The 21,576-nt window shown below is 39.0% G+C and overlaps 1 protein-coding gene across 1 annotated transcript in view; it reads left to right on the top strand.

The window, feature by feature from the left end:
* Positions 1-2,139: 2,139 nt before the first annotated feature.
* Positions 2,140-21,576, top strand: part of LOC122814352 (protein mab-21-like 3) — a 71,013-nt gene continuing 51,576 nt past the window's right edge. The window contains exon 1 of the mRNA XM_044086937.1: positions 2,140-2,893. Coding sequence (XP_043942872.1) covers positions 2,140-2,893 — 754 coding nt within the window. The remainder of the gene's footprint in view (positions 2,894-21,576) is intronic.

Below are 21,576 nucleotides of genomic sequence, written 5' to 3' on the forward strand. Positions count from 1 at the left end.
TGCGTGTGTGTGTGTGTGTGTGTGTGTGTGTGTGTGTGTGTGTGTGTGTGTGTGTGTGTGTGTATGTGTATGCCCCTGGGTGTATGTGTAGTAATCTTGGGCAACAATTTTCAGTTTACTGATGTTACGAGTGCACTTGAAGTACATATCTCAGACTGAGAGGAGTGAAGTCTTAGGAAGCTAATGATTAGAATTGATCTGTAACTATACAGTTTAAAACAGTTTGGGTGTGACAGGTGTATTCTATTACTTGAGGCTGTATGACACATTTACTGTACACTCTTAAGACCAATTACCCCTGTGATAATCCTTGATGGTCCATGATGCAAATCATAAGTCTATAGCCCCTGTCACATATAAATTGGTGGCAGTGGGTAGGAATATATACCTGTTCACTAAAAATGGATCAGAGAGTAGGGGTGAAGTAATTGTTGACCTGCTCTCTTGTCTGGCAGTGCGGTGGTGGTTTCAGAAGCATTGCAATTACACCTATATAAAGGGAGGTAGATTGACAAACACTTAAGATATCATGTATGGAAGTAGTTGTGATGAGCATTGCACATCTTTTTATGTCATGTCATTTGAGTCTAGAAATCTGACCAAATCACTCACAAGCTCTCTCCTCTCTTTACTGGAATCCCCCTCAACGCCTAGAGCAGACAGCTACAAAACTCAGCATGCTTAGAAGTTGCAGGACTCATCCAGAAAAGGGTTACATATGATATCAGCTGGCAATTAATTGATTTGGTCTCCAGGGAGCTGATGCTGTGGTGAAGTTAAAAACATAAGGAACTGAGTATACGGTTATGGTACACACTTCACAGTTCTTGGAAGGAAGTAAATAAAAATAATTTAAGGTACTAGGACAGAAGATGAACTTTTTATGAAGGTAGGTAATCAGTACAAAAATAATGCAACTTTTTTTTTTTGACATCCATAATCCTTTATGTTACAGAGGAATTTATACAGATGTATTAGGTGCCAAGAAATACAATGGTATGACTAAGGTAGGATTAAGGACAAATATGTCAAAAGATAATAGCTGCCTTCAGAAAATCACTACTAAGAAATTAAAGTGAGACAAATAAAGCATTGCTTTTTTTGCTTTTTTTCAGGCAAATAAGTCTGTAGATAAATATAGGTAAATCAAAAGTATATTTATAAAGCATATATTTTTTGCTTTTATTTTTATTAAGATGTTGCATGTATTTTAACAAATGTGAATAAAAACTTTGTTTTGAACAAAATCTTTATAAAATCTCCTTAGCTGCAAAGCATTCAGTTCATTTTTGAAGAATTTCATCACAAGATCCCCATGGAAAGGTTGCATTTTGGATTCACCCCTCCCCACAGTTCTGACCGCAACATGTCACTCTGCATTAATCAGCATTCTTCATTGCACAAAGTTCCAGCAGTCATGGGCGAGGCCAAAGCCACTGAACTTTATTCAGATGGCACTCTTCAGAGAGAATTAACCCCAATATTAAGACAAAGCAAATAGCAAAGGCACTACATTCACTTTTAAACAAATAATATGACTTCATAGCTGCAGTCAGACATCATAAATAATGATTTGTCATCTGTCTTTCTTTGAATTTTCTTTATTGAGTTACTCAGTCGTCCCTGTAAAGGGAAGCAGTGAATTTAATAGCACATTTACCATAAATAAATGAATACTGTTGCCACAGATACTAAAACTCTATTAGTGTTTTTTAGAACAGCAGTTTAGAACTGCAAAAAGTATTTTAGTTCTAGATAGTCAGAAAAAAAATTAAATTTCTTCTCTTCACTATTAAAATTTATTCTAGATCTTGAAACACTGAACATTAGAGAAAAAAAACTCTTTAAAATTTATGCTACAAGAATTCCAGATATTTTCCTTTTATGTAATACAAATATATCAGATGCTTTTTAAAAGGAATACTTTGCCTTTAAGTACACCACAGTAACAGATGACAATTGTAGAAATCGAAACTGAAACTGCATTCTCTGCCAAGTCTACTTACTTGGTGGGGATTTCAATTTAGGAATAGAAAATATAAACATCGCGCAACAGTGACGTTGGCAGGGATATCAAGGCAGTGAAAACTTTTTTAAATTCCTGGATTATAAACCGGAGCTAACTCTGTCCCAAAGATAATGTCTCTGCTTCAAGAAGAAAATGAGGAAGATCCCAGCTTCATCTCCGAGTTTGTCAGATGGGGAAGTTTCAATGACATGTTACTAGAACCAGTGAAAGTCAACGAAAAGTTTATCCCAGATACTTTCTTAAAGCATCCTTCATGTACAAAAAATGCGTCACTGTTAATAACAGATGCAGAAGAAAATGAAACTACATTTCTAATCAGACCTTTTGTAAGACAGCATTATTTGACTGACTTTTCATATTCTCAAGCTAAATTAATTTGTAACTTCTCACAGCAATACAACTGGGGTTATCTGGACAGTGAAATCCTTTCTGAGTTCCTGCATAGAGAGGTGTGTATTCCAAGGAGCAGTACCAAAAAGGTGGTACTTAATGTAATGCCAAAAATGCTAAATGTGCTTAAAGTAGTAAATACACAGGATCCCCGATTCAGCTCTGAGTTAGTCATCTCTGGAAGTTACAATGACAAGCTGCAGGTGTCTGAGCCAGATGAATTTGATTTTCTAGTACCACTAAAGGATTTTCCAAAAATTATCCCACCATGTTTACCAGAACATCTTGCAAAGAGCGATACTGTACCACTGGTTGTTTTCCCACTGAAAGCTGAAACAGCCAGTCCTTTTTCTTGGGAAGCAGAAGATGTATCTGACCCATTACGTGCAAACGAATATCTCGTAAACCCTATTAAGGTTATGTGCATTTTTAAGAAGTATGTACAAACAGCTGTGCAGCATCTGGAACTGACAGGTAAGGCTGATGGGACATACTACTGGGCATCTTAGGAAAGATACGTTATGGAATGACAGTGTCAGTAGCTTTCTTTTTGTCTGTTACTACGTTTCTCAAAATCATACACTAGTGAAAGACAATTTTAGTGAATGTGTTGCCTCACAGTAAGACGCTGTCTGGTTCAACGCTCAGCTAGAGGAGACATGCGTGAATGGGCGTACCTTTGTTGAAGGTCGTGCGTCAGGGCTGGTAACTCGGCACGTAAAAATCAACTACCAATAATTAGCGGACCAGAGTTCCGCTGTGGCGACCCCTAACCGGGAAAAGCCGAAAGGCACAAACAAAAAAATAAATTTTCTGTTGCTTCAGTGATCAAGTGATATTTCAGACACTACCACAAGTCTAATATCACTATAAAGTCATGGTTATAAATGTGTAGAGGAAAGAGTTCTACATCACCCTCCCTTCTCATGCTTAGATAAAGAAATGCGTGGTACTCAGTAAACCAGATCTCCTACACAACAATAATGTCAGGACAGGAGAAAGCATAGAAGGTGGTTACTAACCTACTGCAATGTGTAGACATGACTGTCATGAAAAAAATGTATAATACTATAAATAAATTATATATGCGTGCATATGTGTGTTTGTCTATGTCACAGCATATATGAGTGCATCATTAAAGCTTGATATGCAGAAACATCAACAATCATTACACTGATTTCTGCAGATCAAGTCTAACTTTAACTGACCAATAAGTGTCTAAAGCTATTGTGATTGGTCAGCTGAAAAATGCCTGAAAAAACTAACTGTAACATCAGACATACTTCGCATAGTGACAATGTTAGGGGAAGGGTTTTTCATTAGGTAATCTGTAGGGTGGGGTTAGGGCAGGGTTTAACACACATCAGCAAAGATGGGCAAGGGGAGGTTTACCTCCTGCACTACTTTACCTTAACCCTAACCCTACCCCTGCCCCTAACTCCAACCCTACAAATTACCTTAGGCAAATCTCTTTCCCTAACAGCACCACTATGCAACACACTATGTGGATTGCAAGTGAAACACTGCTCTACCTCAATTACCAAAGACAAATAAATAAAAAAATACATACACACATACATAACAAAATGCATTTTTGTTGTTCTCTACAAAGCTACTTGGAATAATTTTCTTATTTATTTGAATTTCTTGTTCAGGATTTAGTACTGATTCACATGGACCATTTGCAGATCAGCTCAGAAAAATAATATCAAAAAGACACACAGTGGTCATCCAACAGCAGCTAAAATAAAAAAAAGTTAATGTGAAGACTAACAAATACAATTGTACAACAGCAATAAATATGGGACAGATAAACTGCAGGCATTGAATAACAAGAATGGAATGTACAATATATTTGCAGTTATTAAGGGGAAGAGAGTAATGGACAGGTAAGGGAGGGAATTTAGAAAGGGGAGAGGGTGGAAGCTTGGGGAGAATACAAGGGTAAAATTTGAATTTAAAAAAGTAGTGGAAATAGGGATTTGGAGACTAGTGTAGAATCAGTTGAAGTGATGTACATTAGGTGAAATCATTGAGTATTATTGGTGAAATTTTATTTAATTTGGAGTAAAACTAAGGGAAGGATTGTATGTTTTTAGCTGGGGGATAGTGACTCCCACAGTTTGGGACCTATGCTTTAGAAGGCATGATCAGCAGACTGTAGTTAGTTGTGATGGGGAAGAACGTTGGTTCCAGAAGAGGGGAGGAAACAAGAATTATATGAGGAGGATGCAGCTATGAGTCAGCTTGCCAGAGCAGAGTGTATTGGTTTCAGAACTTGTGGAGAAGTGAGCCAACAGGAAGCCACATAACTTTGTACAGTGTGAGGCAATGGTGTTCTGTAAGAGGGAAGAGGCCTGGGAATCCACATATTTGTCTGAACAGTGTTTTCTGGAGTAGTAGAAATTTTGGAAGGGAGTATTTTAATTTAGCTGTTAGAATACTCTTGTCTATGGCAATTCTTCTTTGAGCAGAGAGGAAGTGGGAGATCTTTCTAGCCCATACAAGAATTTTTAAAAGTGTTTCTTTTGTGATGTAAATTGGATAATAGAAACTTCACTGGGCATTGAGAGTGAAAGTCATCAATCAATTCTATGTGGATTTGATTGTTGTGAGTACTGAATAATTGGGAGAATCAATTTTAGTTTTTGTTTGATCCCAAATATCATTTTTTTAGATTGTGAAAATATTTGTTGCTTAGAGCCAGTGGCATTGTGGATTGAGATCTTCCTCTAGTTGAGATTTATTACTGGATTGGGAAGAGGAGGCTATGTAAATTACCTATTCATCAGAGTATAGAATGAGAGTTGTAACAGAAAAGTAAAATGGGAGTTTGTTAATAAAGGTAGAAAATAAGAAAGGAAATATAACAGATCCTTGAAAGGAGATGGCAAATGAGGGTGGGAGATTGAGCACTGATAGATAGGAGACCAGTCAAAATTGCCGAGGGCTTGTTTTAGTCCAGTTACATTTTTGGGAGATGTAATCAAAAACAGAGGTTAGGTTGGGAACCATTTTGGAGTATTATAAAAGGCTGGGTTTTAGGTTGAAAATGTATGCATTTTTCAAATTTGTTCTGAGGAAGTCCCTTATCTGTACAGGGAAGAAAGCGCTTAACTTTGAATTAAATATCAATAACATTGGATTAAATATCAGTTTTTCTAGCTGTTCGCGTTCCTGGCTATACATTTCTTTTGTGTTTTTGAGTTACAATTTCGTTTGTTTGGTTGAGTTTGGCGTTCTAGGAGATGGAGAGTTCAGGAACTACCAATGGTGATATTTTCTAACTTTTGCAACAAATACAGCAACAATTGGCTGCACATACAGCACAAACACAATCTTTGACTGAAAAACAAGGTAGCAATGAGGTGTTTGGTAGCCTTGGCTACCCCTTAACCCAGCCAACACCTGTTATTAGTAATTCGAATGTGGCCGAAGGGCAGTGGAATAGTGCACCTGCTGGTATATCCGTTAGCACTGAAGAGTCGAACGGCAATGCACGGGGGCATTATGAATGGAAAGATAACACTGTTTCCTTCGGATTTGAGAAAAGGCAAGGTAATGTTTCCCAACCTGAAAATTCTTCTATAATCGATAAAATAAGGTTATTTAAAAAGAAATTATTATTGTACAAAAAAACAACAAATGGAAATTTCATATTTGCAAAAAAACATTGATTTGGAAATTGTTCCTCGGGGGCTTAGACTGTGGAAATATCCCAACAGGGCTGAAGGTGACACTGAGTTACTGAATGAATTGCATAATTTGTTTGATAAAATGGGGTTACAGATGATGAGACTGAGGGTAAAGTCCAATACTCTAGCATCGGAGAAAGCAGCTAAGGACTTAGATGAATTAAAACAGGCCATCAAAAATAACATTCAGTTCAGTGTAAAGCAAACTACATTTAACAATGTGTTTTCAAATGTGTCAACCACTTGTAACACCATTTTTTCATGTAAATCAAACAAAATTAAAAGAGATTTGAATGAGTATGCTTCTCAGAGGGTGTATCCAATGTCAGCAGGAAGTATTGGTTCGGAGGAGGATTGGTCCAATCAGTATACAGACCCTAAGGAGAAGTGTACGCATGACGTTGGCATTTTTAAGGGGAATAGGCAACATACACAGTCCCTCTCAAATGAGGAGAACGTTAGGCATTCTGAAAGGCTTAAGGGGAAAAGAGCCGCAGCTTTGTTTTTTTCGAAAAACTCCCAGGACTACAACAAGCAGGGGGCATGGCCGAAAACCAACACCAATATGAGGAGCAAAAGCCAACAGTGGAGGAATTAATGAATTTGGCTCGAGCTCTTGTTTCCTGTAAGTACTGCTGCAACTAATTTAGACTTTCCTATTAGGGTTCCGTGTTTGTCAGCGTATACCAATGGTGAGTTGGTGGAGAGGAATATAAACTCTTGTAGTGTCACTGTTAAAGTCGTCCGTCCATTCGATGTTAACAATGGGAAAGTTCCTATGCCCAACTCAGGACAGACATTGAGGACCAATGAAGTTAATGCATGGAAAGTAAACAATAAGAGTAATGTTGAAATTGCTGGCAGGGGTAATGTGGAAGGATTGGTTAATGATTTTAAACCCTGTGTTATATTTAACAAATCACATGATTTTAAAGTGTATAACTATTCTAACAGGATAGTTAAAACTGAGCATGTGGACCTTTTAGCTAAAAGTTTTACTTTTGTGCCCTTTAGAAGGGTGAAAGTGGATGACACACATTGATTTAAAATGTTATACGAGGAAACTAAGCTTTAGAGTTTGGTTTAACTCGTCTGATGGTATGGCAAATAACAATGAGGATCTAAGGAGACCCAGTGTATTTAACCCCCCATTGAATAACATTATTAAGTTGTTTGAAAATAAGTCTGAAAAAGATGTACGTAAAGTTTTGGCATCTAAATTTTACAATGATTCATTCAACTTGACAGAAAGGGAAGAGGTTATGCTTTTTGATTTAGTGCAAGACACCAATATACGCCTGATGAAACCAGACAAGGGTAATGGCATCATAATAATGAACAAAACGGATTATTTGGATGGGATAAATTCCCTTTTTTTGGATGGTTCTTATGTTGAGAGCTCATTTAATGAGATACACGTTATGTATAGGAAAATTGACCTACTTATGGATGACATGTTATTTCAAGGCCAAATTAATGAGGATGAGCATGTTTACATGGTTAATAAGTTCCCTATGGTTCCAAGAATATTTGTAATTCCCAAAATACATAAAGGGCTGATGAATCCACAATTTAGACCAATAGTTGATGGAAAGCGTTCAAAAACCTGTTTTATAGGAAAATTTTTAGATCAGAAGTTACAGGTTGGTTTAAAAAGCTTTCCATACATTTGTAAGGATTTGTGAGAATTTCTGGATAAGGTTGGTAGAATAAAACTTGATGAAAATAGTGTTTTGGTCACAATTGATGTGGTAAGTCTGTTTACTGTGATACCACACGAAGAAGGGCTGTTGTGGTCAGAGGCTCAATTATTAGGAACCAGTGTTTTTGATCAGGATGCCATTAACGTGTATGTCACCCTTATGGAAGTTGTGAGCTTTGAAGGTCAATACTATAGGCAAAGGATGGGGGTTGCAATGGGGTCAGCATGCGGCCCCGTCTTTGCCAATTATATCATGTCATAAAGGGAACAGCATTTTGTATTTAACAGTGCATTTATGATTAACATTTTGTACTATACTAGATTTTTGGATGATTTGTTCATTCTGTGGAGAGGTACTGAAGGTGAATTGGAGCAATTTTATAGGTATATCAATAATACTGCTGAATTCTTAAAATTCACACACCATCATAGTACCAGAAACATTGTCTGTTTGGACATTGACTTATCCATTTCTGAAGGGAAGGGATTAAGTTCAAGAATACATAGAAAACAGACTTTCTCCAATTTATATTTGGAATACACTAGTGCCCACCCCTCTTTTCAAAAGAAGTCCATAGTTATAGAACAATTAGTAAGGGCGGTCAGGATGGTCAGCTCGGACTTAATTATTTTAGAGGAGGTCAAGTTTATTCTGGACATGTTTAAAGCAAGGGGTTATCCTGGCACTTTATTGGGTGAAATTGGTCAGGAAGTAATAAATAAGAGAAACAATGTTTTTTATAAACCAATGTTGGTCTTTGGAAAGGACAAAGGTAATGGTAATAAAGAAAAATTTGATTTCAAGAGTCAAGTTGGATTTATTGTTTGTTACAATCAGGATGTGCAAAGAATACTTGATGTTATTTACAACACGTGGGATATATTGCAATTTGGGGCCAACATTGCTCAAAAGGTGGGGGGAGCCATTAGTTATATATAAAAGGGACAGATCTTTCAAGGATATTTTTGAGTGGACTAAGAATCATTATTATGGGGGCATGAGTAGAGTTAAAGGTAATTTTAGATGCCAACATGGCAATTTTTGTCCTCACATATTGGAGACTGGTGACAATTTTTAATTGAATGGAAACATTTTGAGACTGCATGGGCATTTTAATTGTGGTACTGCTAATGTTGTGTATTTGACTAAGAGCACAAAATGCCCAATATTTTATGAGGGAAAGATGCTTAGAGTGTTTAAAAATAGGATTTGTGAACATTTGTTGGATATCAAAAATAAAAAAAAACAAACTAATGCACTGGCCAGACATATACATCAGTATAATGACCATATTTTTTAGTTTTTGGTTATTCAACATTTGCCAAAGGATCCGCAGGGGAGATGTTTGGATGTCCACTTGGACATCTGTGAGTTGAGATGGCAACTCCGACTGGATGCAGCTAATTTTCCAGGAATTAATGAAGCAATTTCTATTTCAAGTGTATTGAAATTGAAACATATATTAGGTTAATTCTGACATTCAATATATATTGTTTTAATTTTTATAATTTTTAATATTGTGTATGTGTATTGTTTTATCACACAAATTCTTTATGATGCATTTGTTTATGTATTTGTTTTTAGAATGCAAATGGATGAAATTTCTTTAAGGTCTAATTAGTTATTAATTTATGGCTCATTATAAAAGGCTGGGTTTTAGGTTGAAAATGTATGTATTTTTCAAATTTGTTCTGAGGAAGTCCCTTATCTGTACAGGGAAGAAAGCGCTTAACTTTGGATTAAATATCAGTAACTTTGAATTAAATATCTGTTTTTCTAGCTGTTCATGTTCCTGGCTATACATTTCTTTTGTGTTTTTGAGTTACAATTTTGTTTGTTTGGTTAAGAACAAAATATAACAGATCCTTGAAAGTAGATGGAAAATGAGGGTGGGAGATTGAGCAGTGATAGATAGGAGACCAGTCAAAATTGCCGGGGGCTTGTTTTAGTGCAGTTACATTTTTGGGAGATGTAATCAGAAACAGAGGTTAGGTTGGGAACCATTTTGGAATATGGATGGGTGATAGACAACATTATTGAGTGGTCATTTAATAAAGGAGCAAGAATCTTGATGAAGGAAATTTGGGTGGAGATGTTGGTACTAATTAGGTCAGCTAGGCAGTGTCTGTTGGCTCTGAATTTTCGTCTTGTGAGACTAGTGACTATCTGGATTACATAATGTTCTAAGAGGAAGGACTGAAGATCATTGTTTGAGTGTTCTCAGACATTTTTATTGAAATCTCTCAGAATTAGTACATTTTTGTATGGCTTGTAGGCTTCTAGAGACCAGCAATGAGGTTTATGAATTTGCCTGAGTTGTGGGAATGTAGTATATGAGTAATTGCACTAATAAAGGAAGATAAGTTGTGGGAAGGAAGTCCAGCAAAGAGCCAGTTAGGACCTTGATCATCGATAGAGATGGCTGCAGTTCTAGATTATTTTTAAAAAAGAAAAGGGTGGTTCCCCCCATATGGCAAGCTGTAGAGCATTGAATGTATACTAGTTGCAAGGAAAGGGTTTACTAAGATCAGATGTATCATTTTTGACCCAAGATTCTGTTATCTCAGTAAGGACAGGTGAGTGGTAAGAAATGCAGCAAAACACCAACCAAACACATACATACCACTCATAGCTCCCACTTCTTGCATATACAAATAAATACAGAGTTCTTTCTTCTCTTTTTCCTCCCTTATTTTACACATCACTTTCTGCCTTCCTTCCTTACACATCACTTTCTTTATTCCTTCCACACTCTATCACCACACATAATTTCCTAAACACTAACATCTTACTCCAGCCTCACTAGCACAAGATAGACAATTTTCTTAACGTTCCTCAGCTACACTTCTTCTCTTTCTACACCTGTTCTACATCCCATCTTTTTCCTGACTTCATCCACAAAAATTCATACAAACAAGTTTTCTCCCCATTTTCTGTCTCTTCCTCCAACACCATACTCTTCCTTCCTTAATATGCTCATACAGAACTACTGATTCATGTTGTCACCTGTTACGCCTTACCACCACCACCTGAATATCTCACAGGTAACATAATTTCGTAGGTTCATAGGTAAGTACTAAGCTAGCTAACCTTGAGGGCCATTTTAAGCCTAGCTGATTTCCCTTTTTATGCTCGAATTAACCTATCCAATTTGGTTATAAACTGGCCTTATCCACCCCATGGTTGATAATTATACATTACCTCCAATAACTGAGATTGTACCATAGATAATTTGAGGGGACACATGCATGGGATAAAGCATTTAGGACCTGCCTCTGCCCATTAGTAGTACAGGAGGCAGTTCTGGGAAATGTTATGTTTCCCAACCATAGATCCAAGCTGCACTTGAATACAGACAGGGATGAATGTTGTTTTATGTGGATACAGAGTCTGTTGCAGAACAGAGGTATCTTCTGCAAGACATACCTTTCCATCCAAACAATACCTCTCCCTCCAACCATTCTGTGGATGCCACAGAAGAGGTTTATATCACTAGATTGAGTATTTCTGATGCCATCTGACTTGCTGATGTGCAGTAAATTCATCAGTATTGTGTTAGAGGATGCCTTTCATGCCAGACACAGGTCACCTCTCAGCGGTCTCTATGATGCCAAGTATAGTGAGAGGGCTTTGAGTTGGTCCGTGTAAGACATGTTGTTTAGGCCTTGTATCCTTTTAGTAAGGTATCTCTGTGGATGTTCCAGTTTTTGCATATGTACAGACAGATATATGCCAAAGGGGCATTATATTTAATGACTGTCCTAAGGAGGACTGAGTAAAGCTGGACAATAGCATTCCTAGATCTAGACAAAATCCCTTTTTTTATAAACTGTGCAATATAGAAGGACTTTCTTACAACAATGGACACACATTGGTCAAAAGTTAGGTCACTGTCCACATAAGTTCTCAAATATCAAACAACTGGATCAATGTTTTGTTAATGTAGTCATTCTGTGGGATAGATGGCTTCCCAAAGGATACAGTTATGCATTTTTGGCATTTAGTTTCAGTCCATGATTTGGGCACCAGTTATTTATTTGGGACAAACTTTTCTGCAGGATGGCAAAGTCATTTGGGGATTCATTGACTGGTCTTAGCTTGCAGTCAACTGCAAACTTAGTCAGACAGAGCCATTTGGTATTTGTTTATACTTCAGAAAAGTAAACATCAAACAGGAGGGGTCCCAGCAAAGAACCCAGAGGGACTCCATTGGTGACTGGTCTCTTTGTGGAGGTAACTTACCCTGTTTTGATTTCCTGTGTCCTTTCAGTGAGCCAGTTGGCAATTCAGCAGGTGACATAAGGGTTTATTCCCAGTTTATTTAGCTTTTATGTAATGCCTGAATGGGAAATTGAGTCAAAAGGTTTGGCCAGGTCTGCATGTTGTGTGTAATGTTTTGCCTTTATCCATTGCTTTGATGACCTTTTCAAAAAAATTTGCCTGTTTGAGAAGTATGACCTGTCCTTGATTAATCCAAACTGAGATGGGTGCAGTGTATGGAGGTTCCCTATGTTCTTATTGCTTAGTTCAACGACAAGACTTTCCATGGCTTTATGTATGCAGCTGGTCAGACTTATCCTTCTGTAACTGCCTGGGTTTGTGGAAGATCTTCTGTTATGCAGGGGAATGACTGTAGCTGTTCTCCATTTGCATGGCACAAAACCTAGTTTCCCACTTCCTTTTCACTTATCTATCTGAACCCTTACCACAGTACATTCAGGAATAAACGCAGCTCTCCATCATCTCACAGAACCTTTGCTCCAAACCATCATTCATCGCAAAATATTATATACATCAAGGAATGCAATCCTAACTCATCACAAGTCCTCTGCTTTTACAAACCCTTTCACATTTTCTCTGTTCTCCTCATGCTCCATACATTGTTCGCTTTTCTCTTTCATCTGCTATGCTCATTCTTTAAATTTTAATACTACTTCCCATAATCTTAGTCACAAACTTATCCTTGTTTCATACACACCTCTTACTATTTCCCAACCCCAAACCACCATGTCATAAAACAAAACAAAAAAACAAAACATTTTAAACATATACAGGCTCCCTTAACCTATACACTACCACATACTTTGATCTCCATAAACACATCTGTCTAAATACTAATTCCTTGCTAAGAAATGTTCACTTAAAATATAAACTCAAATACAAATGTTTACTCTCAACAAACACTTTATATCAAAACCTATCAAAATTAAACCTAAGTGGTGACATACACCCAAACAGGGTAATCTAATCCATACATGAGATTCACCTGCTCCACAAAAAACACATCCATCTCCATTCTCTACCACAAAGGCACGAGCAAGTTTACAATTTCTCAGTATGAATCTTAGAAGCATGTGCTAGGCTAAAGCCATATATAAAAAGAAGAAGTGTCACAAGAATGGATAGAAAAAGCAAAAAGTCTGTCAAGGTAGCCATTTTTAAAGAAATACCTTGAAATGCCTCCCTATCATAACCCCATTCCCCAATTTCACATCAAGGAAATATTCATCTCTCAGCTAAAGCTTAGCAGTAAAAATAACAATTGCACAGCAGTCCTATACATACCCCCAATAACAATATTAATACTGCCAAATAAATCTTCTACTGGATACTCACAGGCATAAGCCATAAAACAATCATACTGGGAGTTCTGAACACTGGCTGGCAACTAATATGCACAGACACCCTATCTTTTCACTCAAGTCCTCAGTAGACCAACTAACTTAAAAAAATACCAGTAGAGAATCTACATTGGATTGGATTCTCACTCATCTCCAAATGAAATAACCACCAGTAGTTTCCAACCATATACCATCAGTGACCATCTTCTTACCTCTGCTATAAGGCAAGTTCCGCACTAACACTGCTACTCTATTTATACATGTATAGCCATTTTCTAATCCATTCTGAAATTTTGGGCTGCAACCAGTACACAATAATTTTCTTACCATGCTCCAGTGAGATGCAGTGCCATAGACCTTGCCACAGTTCAAATATACCATATATGCAAAGTATTCCACTTGTCCACCTCAGTAGTGACATTGTCATGCAAATTAATCATGGCAGACTAGTAAAGGCAGGCTGTATACTGTCTGCCCCAAAGTTGAATCAAAGAAGCCCCGCTGGCCGGTAGCACAGAATCTTTTCCATGATCATTATGAAATTTGTTTTCAAACTAGGTTATACAAATGCTCCATATTTTTCTTTTCATAGAGGATGCAGTATATGTGATCTGTTAGTTAATAGTTATTTTCCTTTGGAGTATCACATCGACCACCAATCCTTCAGAACTGTTTGGATATTACCCCATGTGGTTAGGTTTTCATGTTGTTCTGTGATTATTTTCTTTTGTTTTGTAAAATTAATACAATTAAAATTGATATCAGAGGTAACTGTAGTTGTAATACATAAGCTGCAGTCTATGCTATCAAATGTCCTTCTGATCTGTTTTACATTGGTGCAACTAAAAGAAAATTCCTTTGAAGACTATACATGATATTAAATATGCTAAAATTGATAATCCTTTGGGTGAACATTTTCAGTCTGCCTCAGTATTACTCTGTTTTATCTACTTGTATATTATTACAAGTTAGTATTCCAGGTTTTCACTCTTACTTTTATTATGTAAGGTTCTTGAAGGAAATTATTTATATTTTAAAATATGGTACTTTAAGGCTGTTTGGCTTAAATAAGGAAATTAATTGGCAATATCTTTAATTGAGTGTGTTTCTTATTGGTCAAAAGATTTTTAAATGTGTATTTATTTTTATTTGTTCCTGTTCATAGGTTCATAGGTGTGTACTAGGCTAATGGCCCTGGGGCCTTTACAAGCCTAGCCATTGGATTACCCTGGCATAGTGCCACCCGTCCTTAGTTCCCAGTGCCTCTGTCGAGTAGAGCCACTGGAGTTATCACCAGGATGAATTTTCTGTTTCCAATCCACTCATCAAGATTTCTCTTGAAGAGGGTCAGCGAGGTGTTCTGCTTGACATGTATGGGAAGTCTATTCCATAGCATGGGCAGCCTCTGGGTTACGAATCTGTCCCTCCATCATGTTCTGCTAATTGTGGTAATGAGGTTGAGGTCTCTGGAGCATGTGGATGGAGGGATTGGGATTTCTTTAGATGTATCATTTCTAACAGAGCTGGGTCAGACATGGCTTTATAAGTCAAGCAGAGACCACCTCTAAGTAGGCGATATGAGACAGAGAATGGTTGGAGTTTTTTGAGTCTGTTCATATAGGACAAGTGTTCAAGGCAAAGGATCCTCTTTGTGAGGTACTTTTGCAGCCTCTCCAGTTGTTGCCGGTGTCTAGTGAGGTACATGCCAACTGGGGCATTGTACTCGATCATTGGTAATGAGGGAAGAGTAGAGGGAGACAATGACCCCTTTCTTCCTGGATGCAAAACCCTTAGTAATGAGATGTGCCACATAGAAGGACTTTCTGACCACAGTGGCAATCTGGTGATTAAAAGAGAGGTTGCTGTCAACCTGTGCTCCTAGATCTCTTATAACTCCTTCTGTGTTCAGTGGACTGCCATCAATGTGGTAATTCATGGGAACTGGGTTTTTTCCCAAAGGGGATGGCAACACATATTTTGGCATTGAGCTTAAGGCCATGGTTCTGATACCAGTTGTTGGTCTCAGTGAGGCCATTCTGTAGGATGTCAACATCACTTCGGGAGTTAATAATAGCTCCCAACTTGCAATGTCTGCGAACTTTGTCAGCCAGAGTCCCTTTGTGTTGGCCTGGACTTCAGAGAAGTAGATACAAAACAGGAGAGGACCCAGGACCAAACCCTGTGGGATTCCACTTGTGACTAGTCGGCAGTCTGACTTGGAGTCAGCTACTTTCACACTGTGGGTTTTATCTGTGAGCCAGTTTGCAACCCACCTAGTGATATAGGGATCGATGCGTAGCTTAGTGAGTTTTTCTATGATTCCTGAGTGGGGAATAGTGGGGAATAGTATCAAAAGCCTTGGCCAGATCAAGGTACGCTGTACGAACCAACTTGCCTTCATCCACAGCTCTTGTGACTGACTCAACAAAGTCGACCAAGTTGAGCAGGCATGATCTACCCTTCACAAAACCAAACTGTGTAGGATCCAGAGTTTGGAGATTCCCTATATCCTTGTTTATTGGGTCCATGATGCTTTCCATAGCTTTGCATATCAGACTCGTCAGGCTAATGGGGTGATAGTTCCCAGGGTCTGTAGTCACTCCTCCTTTGTGGAGATGGATGACTGTAGCAGTGCACTATTTTCTAGGGACCAAGCCTGAGGTGAGGCTCTGATTGAACAGGGCACACAGGTGAGGTGCCAGTTCACTCTGTAGTTCATGTAGAGCACAGCCAGGAATATTGTCAGGTCCCATAGAAGCTGTATTCTTGGCATTGGACAGTGCTGTTTTAATCTGTGCAGCAGTAATGCTGGGTGCCTTGCAATCTACTGGTATTGTGATTTGTCCTTCGGGGGGGGGGTAAAGTTGGCACTGAATCTGTAGGCCAGTATACTGGCAATATTTGTTGGCTCTATATAGGAGGTACCATTTTGCAGTAGCTCAGTGCAAATCTGGATATTGCAGTGGAGATTCTTTACATAACTATAGAAGGCCTTGTGGTTGTCTTTACTATCTGCTGCAATTCTTTTTTCATAGCTAGCTTTAGTGGATTTGATGAGGGATCTCAACATTTTGTTGAAGCTGATAAGGGAGTTTTTCTATTCTTGGGACTTCACCTTATTCTGCATCAGTTTCTTCCTTCTGTTGTAGAGTTTGTTTATAGCAGAGGATCACCAGATTGGTTTCCTTTTTTTGGAGGAGAGTGTCTTGGTCCTATTGGGTATAGCAAGATCCATGCATTTGTGTACGTGTTCGTACAGTGCATTGGGGTATGATTCAGCAGTCATGCAACTATTCTCCATTTGTATGGGTGCCGTGAAGTTAGCCACCTCTGTTTTTAGGATCCCAAAGTTAACTTTGGAGAAGTTTTTCATGGTGGTTACCTTTGCAGGGGGATTGGGAGGGATGTGGATTTCCAAGGTGATTAGTTTGTGGTAGGTTCTAACCAGGGAGGAGCTGACTACTGGAGAGAGCAACGGTCGCCCATGTTAGAAATGACCAGGTTAAGGATGTTGCTACCTCTAGTGGGGGTAAGAATGAGCTGATCCAGGGCATTGGAATTAATGAACTCCAGGGAATGTTGGGCGAGTGTATTGGTCCATGAGTAGTTTTCCCAGTTAATGGAGGGGTAGTTGAAGTCACCTAGTAAGAGAGTGTTAGGTTGGACCCTAATATTCTCCAGGGTGTTTAGGAACATGGAGTGTGAGTCTTGGGACATGGTTGGGGACCTATAGCAGGCTATGACATGAGTCGCTGTCTTACCCAATGTTAGCTGCACCTGAAGTATCTCTGATGTGTTATGTTGAGCTACCAGTCTGGAGGTGTGCGCATCCTTTATGAATATGGAAACACCACCACCCTTGGAGAATCGGTCCAACTTCTGGGGCTGAAAGGTGTGAAATGAGTTATAGCCTGGTAGTGCAGGGGTGCTTTCTGCAGCCTTGAACCAGGTCTCTGTTACAGCACAAATGTTGATGTTCTCTATTTTAAGGAGTGCTTCGAGTGAGTACATTTTGAGATTTAGACTTCTAGCGTTGAGCAGCATGACCCTCAGATTGCATTTATTTGTAGCTGTTACAGTGGTAATTTGGTCTTTCGAACATTACCTAAAAAAGGCACTATGTGGGTGGCAAGAGCCTTGGCCAGTATCCAGAAGCCCAGGGGTGACAAATGCAGGCCATCTCTGGCAAAGCATTGAGGTTTTTCAATCATGTCATCCCAGGCAGACAGATACTGGATCCCCTTAGAATGACACCAGAAACTTAGCCAATTATTGAAATCAATCATTTTCTGCTTGTACTGTGGTATAATTCTGGATGATGGTAGTATGCTGCTCAGGGCTAGGAGCATACCCACCTGGGCTACATAATCCGAGAGCTCCTCCATGTCTCTTTTCCTGTAGTCCAGGGAGGTATGTTTCAGGTCATTCACACCCACATGTACAATGACAGAGTCATATTTGTACCTATGGTTGAGGGACCTGAGTGCGTGCGTTATGTGGTGGATCCTGGCACCTGACAGGCAGCTGACTGTTACTTTCTCCTTATTCAACCTAGTGAGTGGGACATCAGTGTGCCTCACTATCGAGTTACCTATGACTCGTGTGTTGGGCATGCTCTTTTGCCTTAGGGGCTTTGGTTGAGTGGCACACTGTTTAAGAGAGTTATGTGTTTCATGATTAGTGTTGTGTTGTGTTGGTCAAGTGCGTTTCTGACTTGGAGGTCTCTGCTGCTTGGGTTAGATTTTTATTGAGAACCTCCACAAAGGTGGGTGTGTGGTTTGTGTTTTTATGTAAAGGCAGTGCTGGTGTGTGTTCTGGAGGGCTATGTGTTCCATGTGATGTGGTGCAAGTGTTGACCTTCTCCTCTTGACCAGCTATTCCAGTCTTGGCTTGAGAGTGCGTGGCTTCCAGTTTGGATATATAAGTGCATCTCTCACAAGTCTGAGTCTTGGAAGGTAAGAGGAGAGGGTTGTCGGTGTACATGAGGCAGTTGCTACATTGCCTCAGAATGGCCAAGTTCACCAGGTTAATAGGAGAAAGTAGAGGGGAACTGACCTTTAGACATGCCTGGAGGGGTGGACATTGATAATAAGTACCGGATCTGTTTCCTTGTAGAGCATTTAGTGCTGATAGCACTTTTGTGTGCTACAATAATTGCTACATGAAGTCTGGTAAAGTGCTAGACTAAAAAGCTAGTATAAGTGCAGGAGAGGAGAGAACTAGCAGATCTAACGGAAAAATGAAGAGCAGACTTTGGCTCTGCTCAGAAGCTTACAAACAGTCCTGGATACAGCAAGTCTGTATCTGGACTAGACTTGTTACAGGAAAGGTGGAAAACAAGCTTGAAGGCTTCTTGCTGAGGTGCTAAAACTGATGTTTAATTAAGTCTCTTCTCAAACCAGGTACCAAAAATAATCCCTGCCCTGACTCAGGCAAATCTGACTCTGAAATAGCCACCTTATTCAACTCCTTCTTTACCAACTCCATAGCAGAACTGACCAAGACCTTCCCTAACAACGACCCATCCTCCCAACCTATCTAATCTTCCATACCCCCTACACAACCCTCTGCTTCTAATCCCCCACCAGAAGTTGAACTTAAACCCATCTCTACCTTCCTCATAAAAAGATTCCTCACTAAATTAAAACCATGCTCCAATGCCCCTAACAATATTCCATCTTCCTTCCTAAAACTAGCCACAGACAGTATTGCTCTTCCCATCAGCATCTTAATCAACAGATCCATGCAGGAATGTTATGTGCACAAACTATGGCATGCTGCCTTTATCCTACCTCTCCATAAGAGAGGCAAAAACAATAGCATCTCTAATTTCCACCCTATAGCTATCCTCTCCCCAATCTCTAAAATCCTAGAGAAATACATCCACCTACAGCTTATGTCATTCCTAGCCAAGCATCAATTAATTACTCCAACCCAACACGATTTCCGACCCGGCCATAGTACTATCATCTCCCTGCTCTCATTCTTAGACACAGTAAATCTGGCCCGTGACTCTTGTAAAATTGTCTCTACAGTTCTACTTGATCTATCCAAAGCATTCAATACCATTTCCCACACCCACCTCTTAAACCACCTTTCTAGCCTCCAGCTCTCCAAGAATTCTTTATCCTGGTTCTCAAGCTACCTCTCTGGCATGTCTTCCTTCCTTCCAACCCCCACTGGGGTACCTCAGGGATCTATACTTGGTCCAAAGCTGTTCAACATCTTTATTAATGACTTCCACAATTGTATAATATGCAGATGATTCATCTTTAATCTGCTGCGCCCCCACCCTCCCTGAGCTACAAATAATAACTCAAATTGCCTTCTCCTCCACCGAACAATGGATGCTCCAAAACCACCTCTCGCTAAATGCCAACAAATCCAAACTTCTGTTATTCTCTCCGTCAAAAACCTCCCCTCTTGAGAAAAATTCTTTCCAAATTAATAGCCACAACAGAGCTGCCTTAGAGGTTGTTCCTTTTGCTAACCTTCTTGGGGTAACCATTGATGAACACCTAAAATTCGACACTCACATCCAGCAAAACATTAAGAAAACTCTTGTTAAACTTGGTATGCTATACAGAAACATCCACTTCCTTTCCCCAGTCAACAGACAAACTCTTGCCACTACCTATCTGATCCCCCCACTCTTATATGGTGCTCCTCTCCTATCAAACCTATCTGCCTCTCTCTCCTCCAAACTGGAAGTCTGTTATAATAAGATTTCTAAATTTGCCACCAAAGCCAAATTCTCCTCCCATCATTGTACTGCCCTTCATTTGTTAAACTGGCTTGAACTCCCCAACCATCTAGATTATCTCCAAATTACTATAGCCCATAAACTAATTTTTCAACCTGCTAAGTGCCCAGCCCTAACCAATATCCTCCAACCATACACCCCTCCAAGATCTCTAAGATCATCCCACCAAAACCTAATCACTATTCGTAAACCCAATCGTCCTGCTGGACAGCATCTGCTATCCTTTTTTTTAGCTAAAAGCTTGCCATCCTCCCTAAGGACTTGTGAAAGCTTTGAAACCTTTAAAACTCTCGTGCACTCCTATCTTTCTTACAACTGGAAATGCAACTGTTCTCTCCCCACATAGCCTTATGCTTTTCCTTCCGCATACGCTTTTCTCTACCTCTGAGCTTAAACTTAACTTAATTGTAAATAATGTAAACTCACAGCTGTACAACTCACAATAGCCTCTACCACCCTCTACTCTCCTTCTCTTCTCATTCTTTTCCCCCTCATCTCTGTTGCCACTGCCTCCTTACTTTTCAGATACCTTATAATCAGGGAACTTATTCCTGTTCTTTAGCTTAAAATAAAATCTGTAACCACGATTTCTTCACTATAATTTCCCTGTACCTACTCTATATTATACCTTCATAAATACTTTGACACCATGAAACCATATAATTTATGTTGTTCTCTGACTCAAATTCATATTTCAATTGTGTTTCTCTTTACTTTGATTGCAACTGTGAAGACACTGTGTAACACAAACATATTTAATTGTATTCTTTACCTCATTTCATTTTGATTTTAACTGTGAATAATATTATGTAATGCAGAGCGTATCACCCCGGGCCTCCACTGAAAATGGGCTCCCTGAGCCCAGTGGACCTCCCCGGTCATAAAACTGAAATAAATAAATAAATACATGCAAAAATGTTCTAATAGATTTTTTTTTTTTTGCTTTTCCATGATCTTGCCTGGAATGGAAGAGGGACAAATCACTTATAATGCCAAAGTCCTTTTTAGATTTTATGCAAGACAGAGCCAGTTTCTCCAATCTTTAGTTTTTCAGTTCCATGTCACTTACTTTGGAGGACTACAAATTTCTGCCAGTGGTTCAGTGATCACCACTGTCAACAGTTTTAACACCCTGGTACATAGCACACAAGGACCTATCAAAGAATCCTGACTATCTTTGTTACTTCTCTAGTCGGTATTCCATTTGTCCATGTGTCCTATCCATACTTGCTACATCTCCCCATCTTGGCATGCAACCCTGCCACTGCTGTGTCAATGCAAGATGAAGAATTCATTCAGAAATTCTGCCCAGTCTGCTCTATTGATCAATTTTCCCTGATTCTGACAAAATGATGTGCCAATTACTGTAGCCATC

Source organism: Protopterus annectens, chromosome 10.part0 (genome assembly GCF_019279795.1).
Source record: "Protopterus annectens isolate FY-2018-M chromosome 10.part0, PAN1.0, whole genome shotgun sequence".
NCBI lineage: Eukaryota > Metazoa > Chordata > Ceratodontiformes > Protopteridae > Protopterus > Protopterus annectens.